The 24,335-nt window shown below is 46.8% G+C and overlaps 1 protein-coding gene across 1 annotated transcript in view; it reads left to right on the forward strand.

Moving 5' to 3' along the window:
* ADAMTS17 (ADAM metallopeptidase with thrombospondin type 1 motif 17) overlaps positions 1 to 5,080 on the forward strand; it is a 203,565-nt gene extending 198,485 nt beyond the window's left edge. Inside the window, exon 23 of the mRNA XM_068958707.1 lies at positions 588 to 5,080. Within this exon, the coding sequence (XP_068814808.1) occupies positions 588 to 739 (152 nt within the window). The 3' untranslated portion in view covers positions 740 to 5,080. The remainder of the gene's footprint in view (positions 1 to 587) is intronic.
* The last annotated feature ends 19,255 nt before the right edge of the window (positions 5,081 to 24,335 follow it).

The raw sequence follows: 24,335 nt of genomic DNA on the forward strand, positions 1-24,335 counted from the left end.
TTTCAAAATTATTTTTGTGTTCCTTTTTTCTGGGACAGCGCCAACTTCACCGTATCAGATTCTACCAAACTTTTGCCTCTTGTCCAGTAAAACGAAGCTTCAGTGATATGCTTTCCTACCAGTTCCTACTGCCTTGGTTTTCTGGTACTTGGCACTGAGACCCCAAGCTAAATACAGCATGTGGGCCTCTCCTGTTTTCATCCAGCAGAGATGAGGAACAAGGGCTCAAGATGTTCCTAGGTCAGCACCCTCTGATGTGCTTTAATTATTCAATTTTTCCCAACCTCAGAGACCATAATCCTCATTTAGAACATTTGCCAATTAACATAGCGTTCATATGAGTGCTACATGCAATTTATAAGTCACACACCATAAAAAGCATTCAGTATATACATACATTTTTATGAAGTGTACAATTTTGTTACCCATTATTCTTTTGTAAGACCACATGTGACACTTACCATCTTATCTCCAGTGCTGACAGCAAGATTGGCCCTTACTTTCCTGATTTGCAGTGATTTTGATCACATCTGCGGTGCTGTTCTCCGGCTAATCTGCTAGTTTCTCCTTTCTTTTCTTGTCCAAAGCTGCTCTCACGTACAAGTGTACAGGCGACCAGTGGACAGTGTACTGCAGGGTGATCCGGGAGAAGAATCTGTGCCAAGACATGCGGTGGTATCAGCGCTGTTGCCAGACTTGCAGAGACTTTTATGCAAACAAGATGCAGCAGAAGAGTTAATGAACCTGTGCTACTTCCTAGGGTATTACAGCTATTTGTATGTAAATCATGGACTATTAGGTCTGAGTACTGGAACTTAATGAATTGCTACAATGTGGTGGATTCCAAAGCTTACCTAATAAGACTTGAAACTAGTTCTACAGACTGGATACCAAAGTAATCCACTCATCCACCTTAAAAAAACACGCAGAAAAGAGTCATCTCAAGGAGCCAATCATTTTATTGTGTTTTGACATCCTTACCTTTTTCATTAATGCTTTTTACTTTAATATATTAAATTACCAGCCACTGGATGGCTTGCTACCATTAAAGAAAAGGACAAGAGTTGCAAAGTGATTACATTGACTAAGGTTATGGGTACCTCTGTGGAGGAAGGCCTCTGGCAAAATAATTCAGCAAAGGTAGAGACATTGCTTAATCTTTCAGTCTTGGCTTTCATCTGATGTTTTTAATTCCCAACAGTTATCCTGCTGTGGAGTGGGCTTGGAGGGACACACATAAATGAAAGGCTTAATTTAAAGAGAGGATTTGCTATAAAAGCTTGTGAAAACTGATAGCAGAGGATGGACATCTCTGAAATTCCTGCAGAAAGGCAATAGCATCCAACATTCCACGTCAAATTTTTAAAACCAATAGGGACTGTTCTTTCTCATTTGGAAAAAAAATCCTCTCTTTCTCTCTCATTTTCCTAGAAAAATGTACAATTCCTTTATGAAGCCTATTTTTTCACTGAGCTTAATGAAGTGGAAGCTTATTAACAGCAGTAGACAGTCATTTTAAAGCAAAAACTACTTGCATGAGATAGGAGAAGCCAGAAATCATTTCATCCAGTAGTTCACTGGGGAATTGCTTGGTTTCATCTCTGCTCTCCAGTTTTTAGAAGTCGATGTGATAATGAGCCTGAATGTTATTTTTAAGAGGACTGTGAAACTGGATAGCGTTGGTACAGAAACAGGATGTGGACAAGCCTTTGTATGAAGGCTGGACTGGAGAGCAAAACAGGTGTTTCCCATCTCTTGGCTCTTGTATCCATCTGAGGTTACATAGCCCTTTGAGTCAAAAGTACTGATTGATATAGGACATTCAAAGTGAAATCTTGGGCTTGTTGAAGCCGTAAGGCTAAGACTGCTGTTGCCTTCAGCAGAGGTTAGGATTTTGCTCACTGTATTTTAATGCTTCCTGTCTCCCTTTTGTGGTGCTATCAGGTTTGGTGCTATCAGATTGGTGCTATCAGAGCACTTGGCAAGTGCTGCATATATGATATTCTCTTCCATGTTTCTGCACTTTAAACCAAACTCCTCTCTGAGATATAAGACTTGAAATGGGAGCGCTACGCAGGGCAGAGTTTGTCCCCTACATTAGTCCTACAGATCAATGTCTCTCTGTCATATCTTGCTCTAACATGTATCATTTCCCTTGCCAGGCTCCAAGGCCAGTTGTGCAGTGGTTAAGTTACAGCCCGCTCTTCGTGATACGAACAGAGCCTTTTGCATGAATCGCAGCTTTGTACTCGCTCTAGAACTGGGTGTTACTGTTTCAGTCTTTGAAAAGGAGCACAAGACTCAGCTCAGCTCCTACTGCAGCCCCTGGGCCAGGCTGCATTGCAGCTCGCGCCTGTCCTCAAGTTGTCATTGTTGCTGTTTCTTTTTTCCAGCATTGGGAGGGATAAAGACTCTTAGGCCCTAACATGTTTTTAAAGCAACTATTTCTTTCTTATTGCAAACCTTTCAATATCCAGGACCTCACTGGCATAACTCATTAGCATTTTATTATGAGCTATGTTTTTCAAGCATAGAGATCTAATCTTCAGCAGCAAACTGATACTGTGTGGGCATCACGTTTGCATCTGTGCTTGTCAGCGCAAATGAGCGTGCGTACACACAAGTGCTGGCCTGTATGCACAAAGGCACGTTTGCACACAGCTTTCTCTCAAGCGTCTGTCTCAAACAGATCTGCTTTCCCATGTCCCAGATGATTTTCTCCATCAGGGAAATGATTCTCACTTGGTTTTTGTTATACTGGATGCTCTTTTGGCATCCTAAAGTCAGGATCAGACCTCTTTCTTCTGTTATTGCCACCCTGTAGCCCAAATGCAGAGTGGTATTAGTGGTATTAGTGGTTGTGTAGTCCCGTAGGAAATAATGGGTGAAAAGGGTGCTGGCTGGCAATGGTGACAGGGAAGTTTTCGGCAACAACACAGTGATATCCAGTAATTAGTAAGTAGACGAGCTGCTAATGAGAAAGTGCCAGAGAGATCAGATACAGCCCAACAGACCTGCTTTATATTCGGATTTACCAGGGGTAGTTTTCCCTCTTGCCTGGTGCCATGCCCTGCAGGCGCGCAGCCCTTGCTGGCTCTTGCAGTGGTTTGGCAGAGCACAGGCCCTTTCCATCCTTCTTTAGGTTTGGCGCTCGCTGCTGTTTTCCTTTTATTGGGCAACATATACCCATGAAGGAGCCTGGCTAGGTGAAACGCTACCCCCTTGCTGATCATTTTTGACATTGCTAGCGTTAGATTGGGCTGTTGAAGGGTTTGCCACCAGGTTTTTCTGTCATCTTGGAAGAATAATACATGTATTTATTATTAATGGAAATCAAAGGTGTTTTTAAATAACAAAGATTTTTTTTTTTCCTTCTGGTGCTGACCTGGTGCCCTCCCTAGGCAATAGGTGGCCACCTAGGAGGGTGCGTAGAAGAGGAAAGATTTTAATTCTTATTTTTCCCTAATCATTCACTGCTGGCCGCTGTCCAAAACAGGATGCTGGACTAGTTAGACCTGTGGCTTGTCCCAGTGCAGTAGGTTGTGGACTTCAAAAGACATTTGGGTCAAAGTTCTGGCTCCTGTCTAAGGAGACATGGATTTATATTTTTGAATGTCTGAGCACTGAAAAACACCTCACTTGCTCTCCCAGTCCACAGACTAGCATGCATCCCTTTTTTTTAAAAATAAGAAACCATCATTAATTAAAAACTGATGACACAACACAGCTCAATTTTATTACATTCTCTTCATCTGGGGACAACCCTCCCATTTTATAATGGCCAGAAAAATGGGGGAACAAAGTTTAATTCTGTTCAATACTCCTGCACTTCTGTTTTGTATAATTTTATAGGAGCTTGTCTATGAATTTACAGCTATGCTCTGCCCTCAGTTACTACATACTGGGGAAAAGAAAGCCGTTTGTTTCAGTGCATCTATGACAATACTTTTTTTTAGTTGTTGTTCGTAAGAGATTGACGCTCTTTTGATTACAGTGGTGGTATTTCCATATTGTAAACAATACTCTGTACTGTTACTAAAGTACTGTACATTTCTAGTTGCACAATTGTGTTATTGAGTGTAGATTCTCACTATCTCATGTATGGTGCTATTTTTTGTTGGTGGAAAAGAATCTTAGCAGTCGATTATTGCTTGATATTTTATTATAATACAGGGATATATCCTCCATGGCAATAATATCATTTAAGTTTTTCATTACAGAGTGAAATGTATATATTTTTCCATTAGTTAATTTGCATATGTACTGTATCCATGGTAATTTTCTTTTTGGTGCTGGTTATAAATAGAAAAGATAAAGACAGTCAAACTGAATGGAACCAGTTGTAAATGAAAATCAAAAAAAAAGAAAAGAGGATCATTCCATTTTGAAAAGATTGAGGATGTTGAATAATAAATTTATTTTTTCCATAACAACTTTACTAAGGTTTCTGAACTTGAAAAAAATACAAAGCAAAACAAACAGCTAACGGTGAATATTAAGAAAAAGGAGAGAAACTGTAACTAGTACATTACGCATCTGTCTAATACTGGACTGAGGCTAGGCCAACCATTTGACAGCTGTGGTGGGTATAAAAGGTCATTTGTCAGCAAAATCCTGGCATCTCAGGGTTCCCAGCGTGCTAACAAATCAAGAAGTGATGGGTCTGGTCCCAGTGTGCTTGCAAAGCCAAGCACAGGGAATGTTAATACCTGATTAATGGCAAGCAAGTTCTGTGGTCAGTGACACAACAGTCGAAAAGGCCTGGCTGGAAGAAATGAGCAAGGCTGCGTTTGGGGTGTCTCTGTGTGTGTCTGCACAGGCCGCTGGGAAGCTAAAGCCTGGGGGGAGAGACACTTTGTGAGTGCGTTTCAAAGAGTTGTCTTCAATGTGTTTCGGAGCTGAGATAAAGCGGCAGCTTTGCTGTACGTTTGGTGGTAGCTGTTCCACGGATGCAACCTGATGAAGAAGGCTGTTGAGCGTGTGGAAATTTATATTGGAGCAAAACTATCATGTCCGTTGGAAGGGGGTCTGCATAACCTAGCTGCGCTCTTCCCCAGTGTGAAATAAACAATTACTTCAATGCGAAGTGTTTTGAATGCATTTGTTGTAGGGATCAGTTAGAATCTTTGTACTGTTTTGTTCCCCCATTAGCCTGGTGAAGGTGCTCCTTTACAAGTAGCTGCACACAGATGTGCTTGTAGGACCCCCTCCTATCCTGTCTGAAAAAGATGCCATCATCCTTACCCATTCAAACTCAGTTCTTGTCAAGAGGTCCTTCTTGGAGATGGGAATGGCACCTTTCTAAAGCAGCCTTATAAACAATGTGCCTGGCTCTATGGTTAGAGAGAGAGTCCTGCTCCCAAAATGATTTCCAGAAATAGAGTTTATACTTATATTAAAAGTAGAGCTCCTTTTCTGATCTCACCTTCTTGGTAATGGCACAGCACTGATAAGCTTCCTAGTTTTCACAGGTAGCATAGGAGATACCAGCCCGGCTGCCATCCTATATGTGACTTAGCAGCAGCAAAATTCTAGAAACTCCATCCAAGTGTTGCTGCATGTTAACACATCATCGTGATTGTATAGTGCCTGGAGTCAACATATAATTGCAATTGTTGACCTATGTAAACAATGGAACATAGCTCTAAGCCTTGAGAAGCCAAAAGGCATTACATTAAGCTGGGATATGGCAGTGGGTGGGAGGGGTGTAGTGAATGCCGTCATGTGTTTGGCTTGAAATGTTCCTGGTATTTGTCAATATCTCTTCTATAAATCCAGTAGGCTTATGTATTTAGCTTGCCTATTGTGCATTTTAGACATTTCAGCCAAGTTCATTAAAGGCAGGTGGGGTCAGATGGCTCTCTGGTGCTCCAGTGTAAAAGTACCAGGAGGAAAGTCCCCAGCTGTGTAGAGCTCAGTTCTCCCTCCTCCAGTTCCACCTGCTTTTCTCACTCGCTTGCAAGCCCGGGGGTACCCAGTCAGTCTTAGCTGTCTCTTGAACCTTATTGCAAGCTGGTGTGACCCTGCTTTCTCTGGAAGGGAATTAATTCCTTTCTGAAGAGCTCAATGTGGAGCACCTTCCTCCAGCATGAGTCCTGTGCACCACCCGGAGCGTTACTGGCTGAAGACCTTGCTCCTTTGGTAGAGTAAGAACTCCATGTCGCTCTACTTTTCCCCAACACGGCATGGTCCACTGGGAAAGGCATATTTTCTTCTTATTAAAGAGTGTTGGTACAAACACCAGTACGCTCTGGAGTCCCAGGTGGAGAAGAACTGCACCAGTCTGCATTTCAATACGTTCATGCTTTGATGGACTAAGGAAAAGGAGCCCCAGGAACCTGCTTGCTGGCAGGAATCACTTATGGTCATCTTGCTGTGTGAAGGTTGTGCACCCAGTAACAGACAGGCTGTGGGAATGATCCTCAACAGCGTTTCTTCTTCGAGTACTTGGAGCTGTGCTGAACATGCTTGGTGATGCTTCTCCATGCAACGTGCACTTCAGCAACCTTCTGTTCATCTTGATTCGGAGGCAGGTGAGTAGGAAGAGAGTAGTGCCTCAAATGTTACTGATGCACTAAGGCCAGTTATCTTTTCTGTATGCCTTTTTTTTTTTTTTGGTCCTTTTATCGTATCTCTGGCTTCTCTTCACACTCTTTAGAAATGGGCCTGTCTGCCTGGAGAGAGACCCTCCAACAGCATAACTGGCTTGGACAACCAGGACTGAAGCATGTTTACTTTGGATGGGAAGAATCGCCTGTTTTTAAAAGGAGAGTTTAAACAACAGAGTGTATCAGCAGAGAGGGGCCACCAACTCCCCTTAGCAGTAACTCCCCGAGAGGTAATCAGAGAGTGTCTCCAAAGCTGACCTCTGTGCGTCTCGCGTGGCCTCACCTCCTTTCATGTCCCTTTCATGTGACAGACCCCAAGAAGGAATGCCTGGAGGCTGCGCTGTACCACATTTATTATTTTGTCAGAGCTGCTGAGTCTGCCAAGCGGTGGCTAGACACTCAGACAGACTTTCCCAATTAGCAGAGTCCTGCAGCTGATGTCTGGGCCTTGCACATGTGTACCCTGCGTGTTCTTGCAGCCGAGGCGCCAGCCAGGCCCACATGGCCTCGGGTATCTGCCTCAACTGCAGGCCTGCAGAGAAGCAGCTGGGCTTGCTTGAAAGTTGTGGTTTCCCTCGGCTCCTCTTGTTTGGCTGTGAAAGGTTCCTGTTTGGGTGTTTAATGCTTTCGTCCCTCTGTGGCCAGGGTGGAGCTGGAGTCTCCAGCGTGGCTTGTCTGGGTCATGCCACAGGCCTTGGCTTCTTCTGCGGCTTCGGGAGCAAATCCACGCCGTGAAGGAGCCCGTGGCACTTCTGCATGTGAGGTCCGGCCCTTGGCGCACTCGGTCTCTCCAGGTGAGCCGTTGCATCCTTGGCGTTTCCAGCCTCTCCCTGAGCCTCTGGGGCTGTGGAAGTCTCAGTGTAATGCCAGAGATAGCAGCCTTGTCCTCCCTCTCTTCCCCGCAGACATGCTTTGTGGCCTTGCCCTCCCTGTGTGATCCTGGGCAGTTTCCCCTCTTGCTCTACTGGCAGCTGCTTTGTATCCCAGAAACCTGCCTGCACCCGCCAGAAAGTTGGCCATCTCTGCAGTCTGTACAAAGTACCCTCCCTCATCAGCTCAAGCCCGTTTTTCAGCCCTCTGAAGAAAAATGTTCTCATCTTACTCCTGTAGCAACCTTGTGTCTCCCCTCGTAGTTGCTTTCTGGTGGTTGTTTCTGAGCTCTTCTGAAATGATGCGATGTGCTCAGTGCGGCGGCACTTGGAAACGACAACCAGACGTTTGGATGCTGAAGAGCCATGGGCAAAGAAAGGTCCTTCTCTTAAGAGCGTACAGACTGCAGTGGTCCAGGGGAAAGGCAGAGACTCCCAAAGAAGCTACCTGGGAGTATTGGCAGCAGCAATGCAGAAAGACACGGAGATAAGCATAGGCTGCTTCCGACTGGAGCAAGTGAGCCCGTACTGCAGTTACTGGCAGAGAGGGGAAGGGATGTTCCCCATTGGTTTTATATCATCAGACATCTTTTTTGTTATTGGAAGTAGCAACAGGTAAAATCCACATCACTTCAGAGATGCCCCTTACAGTGGCTGGAGTGCAGGATCCAGCCCCAAGCCTGGATACTCCTCAAAACGTGGGTTGGCAGGGAGAGGGAACCACTCATGTGTTCAGCAGGAGAGCGCTGGTAACGTGCCAGGCTGTATGGCTGGCTTCACTCCACCAACAAGCATCAACTGTCCAAAGATCAGTGACAGTTTTCTCTAAAGTCATTGCATACGGCAGCATGATGGTTCAGCCATCCGGAGGACAGTCAGGGAAGCTCTCCAGACCTTAGATGTGTAGGTGAAAAAGGTGAAGCCACTAACAGGACTGTCAGGTTGCACAAAGAGTGGTGCAACCAGCGCCTTGCCAGCAAAGCCAGACAAGCCACTGTTGGCTTTTTCATTTTCTTGGAAAAGATTTTATTTGAACATTTTGCAGCTTCTATTTATTTTCCCAGCTCTGTGGATTTTTTTCCCCTTGTTTTTGTCTCTGATGGCAAAAAGACTCAACCAGACTGCAGCTTTGTTTGGCACCAGGCTTCCCTCCTGAGATGATCACACAACAAGTCTTTTATCACTTGGCCGGCTCCGAGCCAGAGCTGCTCGTGGTGGAAGTTGCCGGGCCTGCAGCCGTGAGCTGCTCTGGGTCGAGCATCACGCTGGGGCTCTCAGCAGCGGGTCGCCACCAGCTCAGCTCCTCCACTGCTGCTCTCGTTAAGGAAGAGGTCTGAAATGCAAATCAAGATTGCTTTCGTCCTTTAAAAGAATTAAGTGTTGTCTAAAAGAGAAATCCTGTCCAGAACCATGGTCTAATTCCTTAGGAAATCACTATAAATCGAACCTCTCCCTGCTGCCAAATAACGTCATGTCACCTCTCAGTTTTCTCACAGAGCTGGTTCGCCTCCTGGGCCGCTTGGGCTGTGTTGGCTTCAGCACAGCAGCCTCTGATTTACGCCCAGGTGTGTGTTGAGGGAGGAGGGCCTGCCGGGCTGCCCGCCTGCCATGGCTCCCCCCATCATTTCGCAACCCTGACTAATGATTCCTGGAGGGGAAACTGCAACACTGAGCCCAAGAAATGGCAAGGCGAGGAAGACTCCAACTGTCTTTTTTCTCAGCCGTGTTTTGCTAAAGAAACAATTTTAAGGGGGGGAAAGAAAAACTGTGTTATTATGTAAGCAAGACGGAGAACAGCTTTCCACAGGTCCCCAGGTATTTCTGCGCCGTGCTCTCTGCAGCGTTACTAGTAGCAGGACTGCTTTTGCCAGGCTGGCTGCTAACCGTGTATGGGTTTCAGCAGTGGTGTGCCCAGCACCTTCCTCCTCCGCAAGCAGTGGCTTTTGCCCGAGCTGTCCCCTTGGCTGGGTTTATTTGTACACAAGGCACCTGCGAAGCTCTCTAGACTTTCCATCAGCTGCCCAAACTCACAGCACATGGGCTGTGTGTGTCCCTTACTGAGAGTGGTGGGTGTTGGGTAGGTATCGCTCTTTGGCAGCTCCTGTGAGAGACCTGGTCTTCTCTGTGTGCCTCTCTAGAGGAACTGCTACCTGTGCACATACTGTAGGCTACAGAGGATTTATAGCCATATATTTAAGAAAGGGAGGAGATGCATGTTTGTTCATTTGTTTTCCAGCCTCCCTGCAGGATGGGTCTGAAAACAGAGAGAGATATCTCTCACTAGGGAAAAAAAATGACAAAAGCATCCTCATATTTCTCAAAATTGTCTTAGATGTTTTTCAGGGTTTTGCTAAGACCTGCCAGGCTCCTCCCCTTTCCTTTCCTGCCTCACCCCAAATACTTCCATTTTTTTGGCTGAAAATACTTCCATTTTTGGATTTTTTTTGACCAACAATGTCAGCCAAAACTCCATCCCTTTTCTCTAATTTTTCCACTTAATTTTTTCAACTATCTTCTGGCAAAACAAAAATATTTTATTTTGATGGAAAATTTTCAACCAGTTCTGCGCATTAATTTCTCTCAACGGTTCTACAGGCAAAACAGTGCATCTTCCAAGAGAGGAGACTGTCCGAAGGGCCAGCCGCGAAGCAAGCACTGACTAACGCTCTCATCCACGGCGCTGTGCCCCAGCCAGCATTGTGCTCTTTTGCAGGCCTCAGCCCTTTAGGAGAGCCATCTTTCTAGAGATGTTTCCAAATCTCTCTTGGCAAGTCATCGTGGTAATTCAGGTACTTTGCCAGGTTAAAAGAAGAGGTGGATGGCACAGAGAGATTGCTTCTGATGAGGGGAGCACGGCAAGTTATCTCTGAGGACATCCAGGGACAAATCCCTAATATTTGACAACTGCTCTGAGATCTTTCAGTGAAAAGCCCTTTAGTTGTGCAACAGCTTACAGCCCTTCTCCGGGCATTGGTGATTTTAGAGGGTTAAGTTAGAAACAGGAAATACAGTGACTAAAGGAAAGCCATTAATATTAAATTCCACCTTTGCCAGATAGTCTTATGTTATCATTGCTCTGTCTTGAAATATTTTCCAGTTTTCTTTGCGGGGCATTTGTTACAGGGGTAGCAACTGAGGAGCTGTAACTTGGCACACCTCCACCTGCTTTTCTGTAGCAGTGCACATGTGTGCCGTGGGATTTGAAGAATTTCCTTTGCCTCTAGAATTGATATGCAAACAGTCAGCTGTACAGACATCAATCTGTCCGATAGACATGCCACATGACCTAAGAAATAATACAGGTGGTCAGCACCATGCTGGCGAGTCCTGAATTTCTGGAGCAAACACACTCATTTTACTATATCTAGAAGACCGGGGGTCGTATAAACCCTCCAACCCTCCAGTAAGGTAATCTGCTATGCTTGACTGACTGATCACAAAACGCCCACCAGGATTTCCCTAACAAAACTATTGGTTTTTGCCAAGTAAAGCACAGGTTTCCAAGGAAAGAGAGCCCTTGAAATAGCGTGAGGACCTCAAGGCACATGTCTCGGCAGCCGGCTTTTCCTGTCCTGTAGAGGCCAGGACCTCCCATCACCAGCCTGCACCATGAGCTAAGTAACCCTTCGTGCCAGAGCAAATGCAGGCCTCTGTGCCACAGTCAGCACACAGTCCCTTTCTATCTCCTCGGATAGTCATCCCCTCCGTTGTAATAAGAGCAGCAGGGACAGAGCTGATCGTTAGACTTTCTGTAAAATGGGCTATGTTAATCTTCCCCACCTGTTTACTGTGTTGCTGTATGTCCCTCTATGTGCTTGATGTACTGGCACGGGAGCAGGTAGGGAGCCAGGGATGTTAGGACCGGGAGAGATGAGCATTGCTACCTGCATAACCCAGCTCGTGCCATCTCGCCCGCTAGTGCTTCGTCACGGCCAAAAGTTGTTTGCATGACCTGGTGCGTAACTTGCAGGCAGACGTGCAAGCCTAAAGAAACAGTTTCAGCCCAGGGAGCCCCTCCATCTCTAAGCAGGTTGTTCCCTTGGGCAGTTGTTGTTTCTATTAAAAAGCAATCCTTTCTTTCCCATGGCTACTTGTCAGACTACAAGGAGAGCCATGCTCCTGCTCCTGAAGGCCCTAGCTGCAGACACAGCCTTGGAAGGGAAGCTTGCTCTCATGGCTACGGCAAAGGAATGGGAAGCACGAGATCTGGCGTGGAGTCCTGCTCCCACTGAAGCCAATGGGAGGTTTGCCATTGGCTTCTGGGGAAGCCAAGATTTTAGTTTGCAGCCAGATTTGCTGGTGTGTTGAGCTACGCTGAGAGCAGGATCTGGAGGGGTTGTTGGTTTCCTGATAAAGCTGTTATTGCCTCAGCTCCTCTGCTGCAGATAGCTGGTCTCTCGCCTCACATTGCCGCCTGATTGCTTTCCTGTTTTGAAGTCTTATTCTTAGGCCAGAAACACAGTACGAGACTGGATCTGTGGTTTCTGCCTGCATGTGTTGTCCCATGACTGGAGCTCCTGGACGTCCTTATTGTCAGAAGCACCCTCTCCTGTCGTGGGTTACAGACTGTGCAAGAGCATGGCATAAAACAGTAGCACAGGACTGAGATAAGTAGCTTGAATTAAGTAAAACACAGAGGATTTTCTGAAGGTTAAGAACTGTACCTTTTCCTTTGGGCAGCAACTTCAATTAGCTCTAGAAAGCCTTTCTGTGTCGTTCGAGAGAGCCCAAAGAGATTGCAAAGGTGGTCCAGGACCAGGCTTCCCTGCCTCACTCCTTCACACCAAGAGGAGCTGGAGGAAGTCTTGATTTTATAAGCATCCCCTTTCTCTTGTCTCTCCTATTCTTCAAGGTCAGGTGGAAGCTGAATTGTGTTAGTGATGAGCAATGGAATACATACTTGTGAGCCTGAAGGAAACTCATCCTGAATTGCTGCTGTTCTCCCTGCTAAAAGCCACCACAAAGACTGCCGTGCTCCTGTGGTGATGGATGTGTTATGTAGGGCATTATATAGTGCCACTCTGATGCATTGCAAGGCCTGTGCTAGCCCCACAGTCCACAGTGTTCCTGTTTGAAACATGGGCAAGGTCACTGCCCTCCTCCTAAAAGCAGATGAAGGAAATGGTCTCATAGCGGTTTGACATTATTGGGTTACTCTCAGCAGCCACATTTTGGCTTATAAAGGTCCTGCTGTTTTTATTTGAACGGACATGTGGTGGAGCCTCCCTATGCCAAGGAAAAAGCCATTACAACTAATTCTCACTATTTATATTTCTCCCTGATGAGAATATCTCTTTCTGTTCATCGTGTGAATTTGGTCTCTGCTGCCCCTTTCTGGGAACATCTGTAAATGCATCACGTCTATCAGAAGAAAAAGGCACGAAGCTTGATCTCCTGGACCACAGAGCCGTGCCGGGCTCCTCTGGCTTTCCTCACCTTGCCGGATGCTACGCGTTTGACAACATTGTCTCCTCCTCATCAGCTATATCTTGAGCGCTCTGGCCCTCTGGAACTTGCTCCCAAACCTTTCTTCCCAAGAACTGTCCCATGCAAAGCAGTGGGTACCTACCTTGAACAGAGGACGTCAAGGTGACCCTTAGGAATACTGCTGCGACCACCTTTCTTAAGTACCCGTGACATTTCCACAAAGGGTAGCTGGTGGAGGCAGCTTTCAGGTGAGTAGAAACCACTGTGATTTATTTTTCTCCCCAAGTGCAAGGAGTTTGGAAGTGAAGGTGTTTAAAGTCGCCTAATAGTTTTATTAGGCTTTTCTCCAGCAAGTTGAAGCAAAGCTTCCCAGGAGTTCGGGAGCGATGCAGTAGGGCACACTGACTGCTTTCCCGCAGAATAGCACTAGTGCACCCCAGTGTCACCTCTTTAGGCACAGGTAATTTTACTGGCAAAAGTAGTTATTTCCCTCAGTAATAAATGGGGAAAAATGGGGAGGGAAGCAAAGAAAACCCCCAGACCATGCGGTATTCTCTTCTAATTGCTTAGCTCCAAACTCAGCTCTGCAGCATTTCCCATGTATCTTTCACATCACTCTGAGATTGTTCCCCAAGAGAGGCTTAGCGACAAATCCTTCCTCAATTTAGTGACTGCCTCTGAGCCAACTTTTTTTTCCAGTTCAGTGACTGGCACAATGTTTCCGTGAACTCTAAACTGTCAACTTGTGCAAAGAAAATTGTTGCTCTTATTTCCTTTGCTAAAATGATTCCTCCAGCTCTCAAGTTTCCTGTGTCGTAATTTCAGGGCACACGCAATCAAACAAAATGAATCAGAATAAACAATGAGAATTAGTTACCGTTCTTTCTTAGCAACAAGCCTATGATTTTTTTTCTCCGTTAGCAAATTCAGTCCAGCTACTTTTCCTTGTGCTGGTTCACTGTCACTGCTCCCAAAAGGCTTTGGGTTACATGTAGCAAAAAGATGAGGACACAGTACTTTCCTTTTAGCCAGGCCTCAGCCTGTGCATGTTTTGAATTTTAAGGAATTGCGGGGGGGGGTGTTACCTGATCCAGTCCCACCTGCTTCTATGTGATATTGTTTTGTTGCTAGTAAAGTCCTGTACGTCCCTGTACATCCTTGTATGTGCTCTGTCCCCAGGATGGCTGAGCAGCGTGGCTGATGCCTGCCCACCCACAGATCACGTCGACAGTCTCCTTGTCAGCATCACCTGGCAGCCAACATCCCCCTGACCTGCTGGTGGAGACCATGCTGAATCCCCTTCCTACCTCCAGGCCTCGAACCGACAAAGTCTTGGTTGCGAGGTTGGTGTCTGCATGGTGGGACCGGGCTGCAGGCCCGCGAGCAGCGACCAACGTCACCTGGCCCTGGCCCCGCTGCTCCATGGGCTGCTTGCGCGTGAGCTGTGTGGGCATACAAGAGCTCCTGCAGCCGCAGGGCCGGCTCTGCACCTGAGCCCCTTCCCACAGGCTGACCGCACATCGTGCCTGGCATGATGGTTTTTTCTCCTATTATCTGAGAAGGTCCCTGGGACTAGGATAAAACCTCCCGCTACCCTTTGGGTCCCCTCTCCTCACAGTGAACGTGGTCCAGAGGGCAGGCGGAGGCTTCCCAAGAAGCCTGTGCCCGTTCCATGGCTCCAGTTTGTCAGCCTTTATTGCTAACAGTGTTCTTCCTTGTGTTCAGCTCAGCTGGGAGCCCAAATAGTTACTTCCCAGTGGGCCTTAAGCCTTGAGCCCATATTTCTTTAATTTTGTCCAATCTGTCAAATGTTTAGGGAAGCGGCTGTGAATATTGTAAAGCAGCTCCTGGCAGTGAAGAGTCCCAGCGAAGGATTGCCCAGATTCCTTGTAATTATTCTCAGCCTGTCCATCTAAGCCCTGCCTGTGCAAAGACCCAGGGAGCTGCAGCAATAACCAGCAGGGACACAGCCTACATGGTAAAAGACATTGTTCTGCTCTTCTTCCTTTTCATTACAGAAAACTCATTAGATTAGCAGTGCCTTGTTCAATACCTGGTGTTCATGCTGGTAGCGTTCGTGTCACTTTGCTGCTGTTCACAGTTTGCAAATGCTGCTTTTCTGAGTCTTTATTGACAGAGGGACGCATCTTTCATTGCTTCATGCATGTTCACACCAGCTTCCCCAAGAGCTGGGATCTGGGGTGCCAACGCACCATGCAGCCCTGGGTGAATCTATCTGCTTCCTCGTAACTCGGGAAGCACTGTGCAATAGCTAAGGCACCATTATGGCATTACTTGGCTGTGGCTTTAGAAAGCACTTAGAGCTTCTTGGAAGGACAAGGGTAAAATGCAAACCTGTCCCGTTATTCAGTGGCTAAAGGGTTCCCTGAGAGTATGGTTCAAAGCGAATAGGAACCACCAGCCAACCAAGCAGCTCCTTGAACGTCCTTAATGATGGTCACTTAGTGGTTTCAGGCATCCTCAGGGGTTACTTCACAACCCAGTTACTAAAACTGGCAGAGCCATTTTGGGGCTGGGACTCATTTGTTGGGCTGTACACAGGACAAGGGTTGTATCAGCCAGGGCCATGCTTAGCCCTAGCTTTTGGTGTAACAATTGCAAGTGATAAAATCTCACTTTTTCCCCATTTTCCACACCACAAGTTAGTTTAAAGGGAACGAAGGCAGATCCTGCTATAGCTCAGTACATAACTAGCCAAATCAAATGACTCCCCCCTGTCTTTTCTTCTACATGAGACTCTTAATGCCCTGAGTCTTTGCATGTCCTGGCACAGAGCCCAATTGAAGCATGAGCTCCAACAGAAGTTTTAAATTTAAAGCTGTTCTTTTGGCTTCAGAAATTCACAGATTGAAGCTGAGGGATGCGATTCGGCTGTTTGCCTGCAGATCTGCAACAGCCCTGCTGTGCTATTGCGCTAGCCTCCGTCAAGCAGTTGTGCTAACAGCACTTTCCAATTAAAGTAACAGCCTCAGTTACAGAAAATGCTTTTCCTATCTGATCCTTTTTTTTAATTACTCATAGGGCACAGGGCAGTTTTGTTTCCCATCCCCCATTACAATTAATCCATCATTGTTTCTGGTGATTGGGCTGGCTTCTGCTGAATTTTTCATTTCTTGCTATTCCCAGCATCAGCTCAGGCCCATACAACTCAGATGCCACATTGACATGATGAGGAGCAGTGATGTAAGCGACCAGGCCAGTACCAGGTGCACTAGAAAGTCCTGAAGTTCTGGTCTCCCAGAGCAGGGGAAAAGACATCCTGTTCTGGAAACAGCCTTGCTGGAAAATCCCAGAGCCCTCCTATTGAAATCATGGCTACTTCCCTGACTGAAATGCTTCTACTCTAAATACTAAGCTGTTAAGATACCTTCACAGCCAAGGTCATGGCTTCTCCCCATTACCCTGGACATCCTGAGGTTTACCTGAGGTTGGCCATAGAGTAACAACCCTCGGGGATGTGCTGGGCCCTGTGCTGCCTGTAGTGCAAGGAGCTCCGTAAAACTGGTCTACTGCAGGGTACTGGGATCTGAACTGAGCCCTGGATTTTTTACTCCAGCCCTATTTGCCATTGTAGAAAATACTGTAACTGCTAGACATTTTAATGTTCTTTATAACACTAATACCGAACTGCTCGGGCAGAGTCTTCAGGAACTGGAGGAAGACCAGCTGCAAGGACAAAAGCACAGGTTTCAGTGCCGATGTCCTGTCCCATGAGGCCACAAAGAACTTGTCTCCTAGGATGTGCTTTCCCTGTAGTCTGATCAGTTGTAACTGTTGCTCTGGGCTTCTGCCTAGCACAATGAGCCTCAAATCTTGACTCCCGGGCATCTCCATTCTCCAGGACTGTGCAGGGATGGCACCACCACCGGCTCCCAGTGACAAGAAAGCAAAGCTTGCTGCTGCCCCCGTGTGTTACTTGGTCATTATCATTGCTATATACCAGTAAAGATGGGGGGAACCCTATCTGGGAATGTGAAGGAGAGCCAGGCCCTCAGTGCTAAGCACAGCACAGCCACTCAGCTACTAAGGTCAAATATCTTGCATGCAAAGACCCTTCTGTTTCTTTTGTTTCTCTCACAAGCTCAGCGCCTTCCTTGTGGCACCTTATATTCAAGAAATTGCAAAGTCAGATTGGAGACTCAGGGAGGTAGGATAAGCTGGAGACACTACACAGGAAAGCCACAACGCACAGCAAGGAACAGAGGGGTCGAGGTCCCGATGAAAGGATGTGTGTGCAACACACAGCGTGCGGCACTCGTAACATCGAGAGCGTGCCAGGCAATACAGCGTGGTATCAGGTGTCAGCATGGCACGTTCAGGCTTCCGGGCTCAGACTGTGCAGAGTGCAGCTGAGCCACTGAGGGCGAGAGGCAGTTCTTGGCAGGCTCAGCTTGCACGATAAGGTCATTGGAAAGACAACGGATGCTTTTAGCAGCCTGTCCTTTCCCCAGGCCCAGCAACTGCTTGACCAAGGAATCGCTGCGGGCTCCCGCATGATGCCAAGGACAAAGGCTTCTTTGTAAATATGTTGAAGCAGTGTTATTTCCAAGCAGTGTTTCAACCCCTGAGCCCATCCTTCTGGGCCCTGCCAGGTTCCAGTTTTGAAACATTAAATGGCACTTGTTAGAAGAGCTAAATTCCTTCTGAATCAGTGGCATCTCTCAGGAAGGGAGAACAGGCTGTGTCTACTGCCTCTCTGTCTGCTGCTTCCCAACAGTTTAAATTTACCTTTTGGACATCCATTAGGGATCTCACAGGAAGGGTTCTGTCTTTCTTGTTTAAGCAGTAGACTTTGCTGGGGCTCTGCATGCTAATTTTAATGGAGTTTGTCAATCCTAGATGCCGCCTGAAGGCTAAGGTGGTAGGTTATTACCAGCAGCCAAGCTCTCACTGGCCCAAATGGAGCCAGTTTGTGGCACTCAGAGGCCTGCAGACAAATTGCTTTGACGATCATTAACGCAGGTTAATGGGAGGGTAGGTTGCCTATTTGCCTTCCCTTCATTGAGAGCCGTTTTGGCCTGGCACCATTAACAGACTGGCAAATCAAGCGATTCCTCAATTCCTTAGCTAAACATTGTCCACAGAGTGCACTGGACACCACTTAGGGCTCTCTGAGAACATCTGAAGGAAACAACATACGCTGGCAGGGCTTATGGGTTCCAGCAATTGGGGATTGCAAACACATGCTTCAGCTATGCAAGAAATCTTTTGACTCATTCTCAATGCGATTCTGCCTGAGTTTCTTCCCAGGAACATTCCTGTTCCTCAGAATTCACCATTTGCAGAAAAAAAGGGGAGGCTGGATTTTGCTAGTACTCAGGATTTTAAGGGAGAAGAAAGGGAACAAACCTTATGGTGCTTTCTTTAGCCAAATTCCTCCAGAAGGACAGGGTGTGGAATATGGACTCCAGGATTTGGCACAATCCCAAGAAATATGAACTCCAAAATTAAAAACACTTTTAATGTGTCATTTGTTTTTATATAAAGAAGTCTCTGTTTTTCCTAAGTAATCCTGTTTCTGCTATCACATAAACCAGGCAGCCCTTGCCAAGCGGTGCTACATGATAGAAGCCAAGAGCAGAACTAGGTCTCTGAGCAAAGACTTCTTATCTCCTCCAGAAGAAGGCAGTGCTGTTTAGATCTGCACTTGTGGTTCCTGAGATAAAAGTCGTCTAAAGCTTTAGAGCCACAGCATACGTGAGAGAGTTGCAAGTGTAGCCCTCGGAGGAGGGAGTCATCTGGTGTTTGAATTGCAGGTTAGGGAAGAACTTGAGTCTTATTATTGTAACACCTGCTGTGTTACAAAAGGGAGAAAAAGCTTGTGAGGGTGGACACGAGAGCTGTGCGGTCCAGAGTGCCCGCAAGGTTGCACCTGGGGAAGACAGCAGGCCCCGGTGTCTGCCACGTGCTGCAGCGATTCGGAGGGATGCTGGTAGATGTACTCTTGAAAAAGGCATTGGGTGTATGCAGGTTGTATGCCCTGAGCTGAGGCTGCTCCTGCTGGCTGTGAGCCACATCCCAGGGCTGCTCCTCCAGAGCAGCACAGACAAAGGCTTTGTGCTTCTTTCCAGATGCTAAAGAGAACGAAACGGTCCGGTTGTTTGAGCCCGAGACCCTCCAGGGTGCCTTGCCTGTACGGCAGCCTGACAGACGGTCAGCTGGAGGTGCAGTGCTCCCAAGCAGAGGTGCCCATGGCCAGGTTTAGAGCCTGCTGAGCTGGGCAAGTTCTTCCAGGAGGAGAGACTTTTAAAAGAGGCGAGGTATAAATTGATGCTACCAAACATGCACTTGGAGTAACCTCCAAAGCTCAATTAATTATATTAAGTATATGCCTATAATTAATTTACTTTAACTGAGGTTTTTTTCCTGCGTGGCCTGCCAACTGTATGTAAGTCTTAAACTTGTCGCATATAATTCAATCAAATGGACACACAGTATCCATGTAAGATTAGTCACTCTGTTCACCAAGGAGAACTTTATTCAGTCAGATTTGGCTTGTACTTCTGATTTTAACACAGGGGTAACCTTACTAAAGTTGGCCGAGTTACATTAGTGCAAAACCAGAGCAAAGCCCAGGATTTGTAAGTCATCCGCAACAGAGGCATCATAATTTCTATAATGCCACACAGGAACCTAAGACATCTAAGTACCTCCCAAAAAGGTTTTAAATAAGGGCAGTTTTTGTTTCACTGGCACTCTGAGGTGAGTAATTCAGGTGATGGAAAGGCACAAACTTTTCACACTTCCTATCAGCACTGCGCAGAAGCAAGCATGCAAACTGTGCAGATGCCTGCAAGCAAATGTACAAGAAAATACATCTTCAAAACACAGGGTAACAGCTCACATGCTGATGGCTGGAATTCATGTGAGGTGTCAATCATATTTTTCTGCTAGCATGAAGAGCTCACTTTCCTCGGAAATCACCAACTAGATTCCATCATTGCAGGAAATATATCAGCAGATTACCTCTTCAGTCAATGAAACAAGCTTTTGAACCAAAACCATGGCATCCTTTGACAGTGTCAAGCCATGGAAGTGTTAACACAGAAAGCGGGGGGAACAAAATAGCAGTTAGAAAAGCAACTTAAAATGCAATGTCCTGAATATGGATGCAATTTGCTACAGCTGTGTTCCCAGTGTCGCACTAGGAAACAGCAAAATAAGGATAGAAAGGCACAGACTCATCTGTGTTAATAATTCAGCAGTATCAGAAATATCTGCCAAGTCTTGGTGCCTCACAGTACCATATAGGAGCCTTCCCCTATATATGCTAAACTAAATCAGGAATAGCAGACAGATATTAAGAAGCGGATGCTCACATAGTGGTTTTTTTTCACCTGTGCATACTTAGTGTTAGGAGTGTAGTTCAATACTCGCAAGGGTTCTCTCCTCCATCCTTTATTGCCTGTTCTTCATTCTTCATTTTCCTTGTCATATAGCCCATATGGCCAAGGAAGCAGGTCAGTGATTTCACTGTGTCTTGCTTTTATTAATCCCAAAGCATGGATCAAGTCAAAAGCAATCATGGCCCCAGTGATTTCTGGACTGCAGTTTTCACTCCTACTAGTCCTGGACAGACAGAGACCGTCAGATGCCAGCCTGAGAAGCTGCAGCCCAAATACCAGGTCGGGCCCAGATGAGCAACGTGTGCATGGATGTGTGAAAGGGCCCGGGGAGCCTCTGTGTGCAGATGAGTTAACTGAATACCGATGCAAGAGAGATTGGTGCTGCTTTTTGCAAGTTGCACATGAGTTATTAGTTTCACACGTGTAGAAAGCAGGCTATCACGGAGTGATCTGAAATCCAGATGACAGATTTTATTGCAAAGCTTGGACGGCTGCTTAAAGAGAAACAAAAGAACACGGAATACATGTGAAATGGGAACACTTTCAAAGTGAGCCTGAAAAAAGAAGAACAAAGCAGAAGGGATAAAGAGAACAGCAGTTCTGGATCTGAGCAAGAGCTTACAGGAATTGCAGGGAGGAGAGAGCCCTCGCCTAGTTTATACTCTCTTTGGAGAGCCCCAACCAAATCCTTCAGTAAAATTCTGATTTTCTATCACACTGTGATTAATTCTGATGCCCCCTAGGGAAGAGCTTGCATCAATGCAAATGGTGGATGGTGCCCAACATCAGGTACACATTGCTACTTTGTATTAAGCAAAAATGAACAGACTTTCTCAGTTCTGTTGCCCTCTACATGGACACAAATCAGGAGTAACTCTTCCTGAAATCCAGGGGACATATGGCCATTATATTGGTTAAATGTACATAATGAGAGAACTTTTTCAGTTCTCAGACACGCTTCAGTGTGGCTTTGCTGGGGGCAGATTTCTTGCTGGTGTGAGAACCAGTATAATATTTTAAGGAAAAATAAGAGGGGGCAGGGCAGCACTCAGTGAAAATGACCATAATTCCCTATCGTTTCCCTATTCAGGCCTGGTAAAACATACATCTGCTGCTTGAATTTTAGCCCAAGATAAAAGGGATATCGTGAAGCCCTATAGTTCAAGAATGCTACATATTTAAAGCAGTAAATTCTGACAGGGACCGCAATCCTCTTGCAGCACAGAGTTACTGCAGGCGAACTGCTGGGAGGGAGAGCAGAGTCATTTCTTGGGAACACCATGGCAGCAGGTACCTGGGGGTCCCACGGATTCAGGCAGACTGCGTGTTTTGCTGCTGCATGCCGGTGGCCTTTCCTCTCTGTGCAGTGGCAGCATGTCTGGAAGCCACCAGAGAACAGATTTGGTGCTTCTCAGTGTCCTGCTTGAAATGAATTTGCTGAGAGCCGTCCAGGTCTTACTTAGCACCTGTTAGAGAAGCATGCCACGTGCCTGGGAGTAAGAAATGGGAAAGGCTTTTCCATGAACTAGTGTTCCATGAACAGAATTTTTTATGGACATTTAGAAAAAATCCTGAGCTGCTTTAATTTCCCATAAAACCTAGAAAGTGAATCGGCAGTGTAAGTGCCTATGAAGGCACAAAAGAACTGGAATGGGTCGTTCTTCAGTTCTTCCAACTTGATAATGAAGGTTTGAAGGCTTTTCTGTTTTGTTTTTAATACTTCAACTCATTCTGTGTTAGGAATACAAATCCCATCCAGGCTGGACAACTTTCTGCACAGACCGAAAAGACGTCAGGATGCATCAGAGACACTAGAGAACACTGCAGATTTGTCTATTCAGAGATGTTTAAGTCTCAGCGATTAATTACCCATTACGCTGTGTTATAGGACACGTCTGAGCCATGGTCGTCTGGACACGGCACACGTTTCTTCCAGGACATGAATGCAAGCAGATGTCCTGCTCAGCCTGTACAAATGCATGAATGAGCTGGAATTACTTGCAATCAGTTGACTCCAGTCAAATACTTTTGTGTTTCCATGTTCACAGTTTGTGTAGTCAAATCCTGAGAAGGGAAGTGATTTTGAGTCTGACTATTTAAAGTTTTTTGTATGATTTTCTTAACAGCTGTTGCATCCTAACAGTTGGGAGAAAAATCTTCTTTTCGTAAGGACTCTGTAAGGCTCTCTTAGCTGGAGGATGAAGCTATTTCCCTTCTACATTTCCTGGAGTCCTTCATTGAGATCAAGGGGTAATTATTCCTGATATTTTGAAAGTTAAAAAAAAAAAAAAAGTAGTAAATGACATTTAAAGAGAAATAAGCCAAGCCAGACTTAGCAAAGACTCAGCAAAGTCTGGCCGTTTCCCCCCACCTTTCCAGATCACCTCAGCAGCTTTATTTCCCAGGTTTGAGCAGGTTACCCCGAGTAACGGGTGTTTGTTTGACAAAGCGCTATTACTCCTTGTTACTTCTGAACCTCAATAGTCACAGAGAGATTATAAACGCGTAAAGAAATAATACCGACACTAGGGGAGGTCTCCTTCCTCGCCAGTGTGGACGTTTGTCAACTCGTGTTGCACCTAACGATGGATGCCTGCGAGCTGGAGAGGAATTCTCCTCTGCTTGCCCTCCCTGCCTCCGGGCAGCAGGAGAGCAGGGACAGGGATAGCTGGCAGCTGCGTCCAGCTTTAACCTCCCTGAGGAGCAGGTTTGTCTGTCTACTTACTGGACTTCCCCAGGGTAGGAGAAGCTGAGTCCCACCAGTGCCCGGTGCCCAGCTCACAGAGCCGTGCATTGCTGCCCAAAAAAGGGAGCCCCAGAGCAAGCCGGCAGATCAGCCTGTTCCCGGGAGGTGGTGCAAACCCGGACAGACCGGATGTGCTTTTAGAGCAAAGCAGGTCGAGCAAAGCCCAAAGGCCATCCCTCACCGGCAATCTTCACCCTGGCCCTTGGGGAGGGAGTGGTGACCGCTTAATTCCCGCAACCAGCTACAAGTGGATATTTCTCCTCTGCCCACCACCCCAGAAAAGCTTTGCATGTGGATCTTGTTAAAAGATTTGTCCCCTGCTTGTTTATTAAACATAAGCCAGCAGTTAGGATGGGCCAAGGAAAACATAGCAGTGCAGCATGCACCTCCCGGCCGCTCCGCGGGCCCAGGCGCGACCCGCAGGAGAGGGGTGCTGCGGGGCCGGCCCTGGGCATCAGGGGCTGCACCCCGTGGCCGAACCCGCTGAGTCCCCGCCGGGAGCCGAACAGTCAGCACCGGGGGGCTCCAGGGCCTGGCGCCGGCAGCGAAAAAGCCGATTTGTTCGGAAATCGCATAGGCAGGTGCAGAACGCGGCACGGCGCGGCGCGGCCGGGAGGCGCCCGAGCCCGGCGGGCAGGGGTCTGCCGTCGTGGTAGCCGCGTTAGCACCGGCGGGCTCCCGCGCGAGGCCGGAAGAGGCGTCTCTCTGCGCTTCGGGGTGGTTTCCCCTGCTGCACCTCGTTGCGCCGCTGCTGCCGCCCGCGTGCGAGCCTCGAGGGTGCCGCTTTGCTCCTTGCCCGCAGAGCGCTCGGAGCTGCCGCTCCTGCGGGCGGCCCGGGAGCAAACGCCAGATTGGGGCGTTCTTGCCAAAACGCCCGGAAATCGTACAAGCCTCAGAGATCCCCTGTAATATATATTGTCAATGCATTGTAATTACTACACAGTGCATTGTAATTACTACACAGTGCATTGTAATTATTATATAGGTTATATATTATCAATATATTTTATCTTATTATACTACATATAGGCTGTATGTATTACAAACATTTTGATAGTATGTATTGCCCGTATATTCTCTGGCAGTTCTTATAATATATATAGCTATATATATTACCAGTATATTGCTGACGTGGTGATTTATATTACCGATTATCGTGCGTGGCTACAGGTAGGCTGCACGTGTTTGCAGCCGGGCTCCGCCCGCTGCTCTGGGCGCAGGCGCCGCTCGGCGAGGGGGCGCGGGCCCTTTAAACCCGCTCCCCCCCCTCCCTTCCGCGCCGCTCGAACAACCTCGCTGCGCCGCCCTCCCCCGCTTT

This window comes from Struthio camelus, chromosome 12 (genome assembly GCF_040807025.1).
Source record: "Struthio camelus isolate bStrCam1 chromosome 12, bStrCam1.hap1, whole genome shotgun sequence".
NCBI classification, from domain to species: Eukaryota; Metazoa; Chordata; class Aves; order Struthioniformes; family Struthionidae; genus Struthio; species Struthio camelus.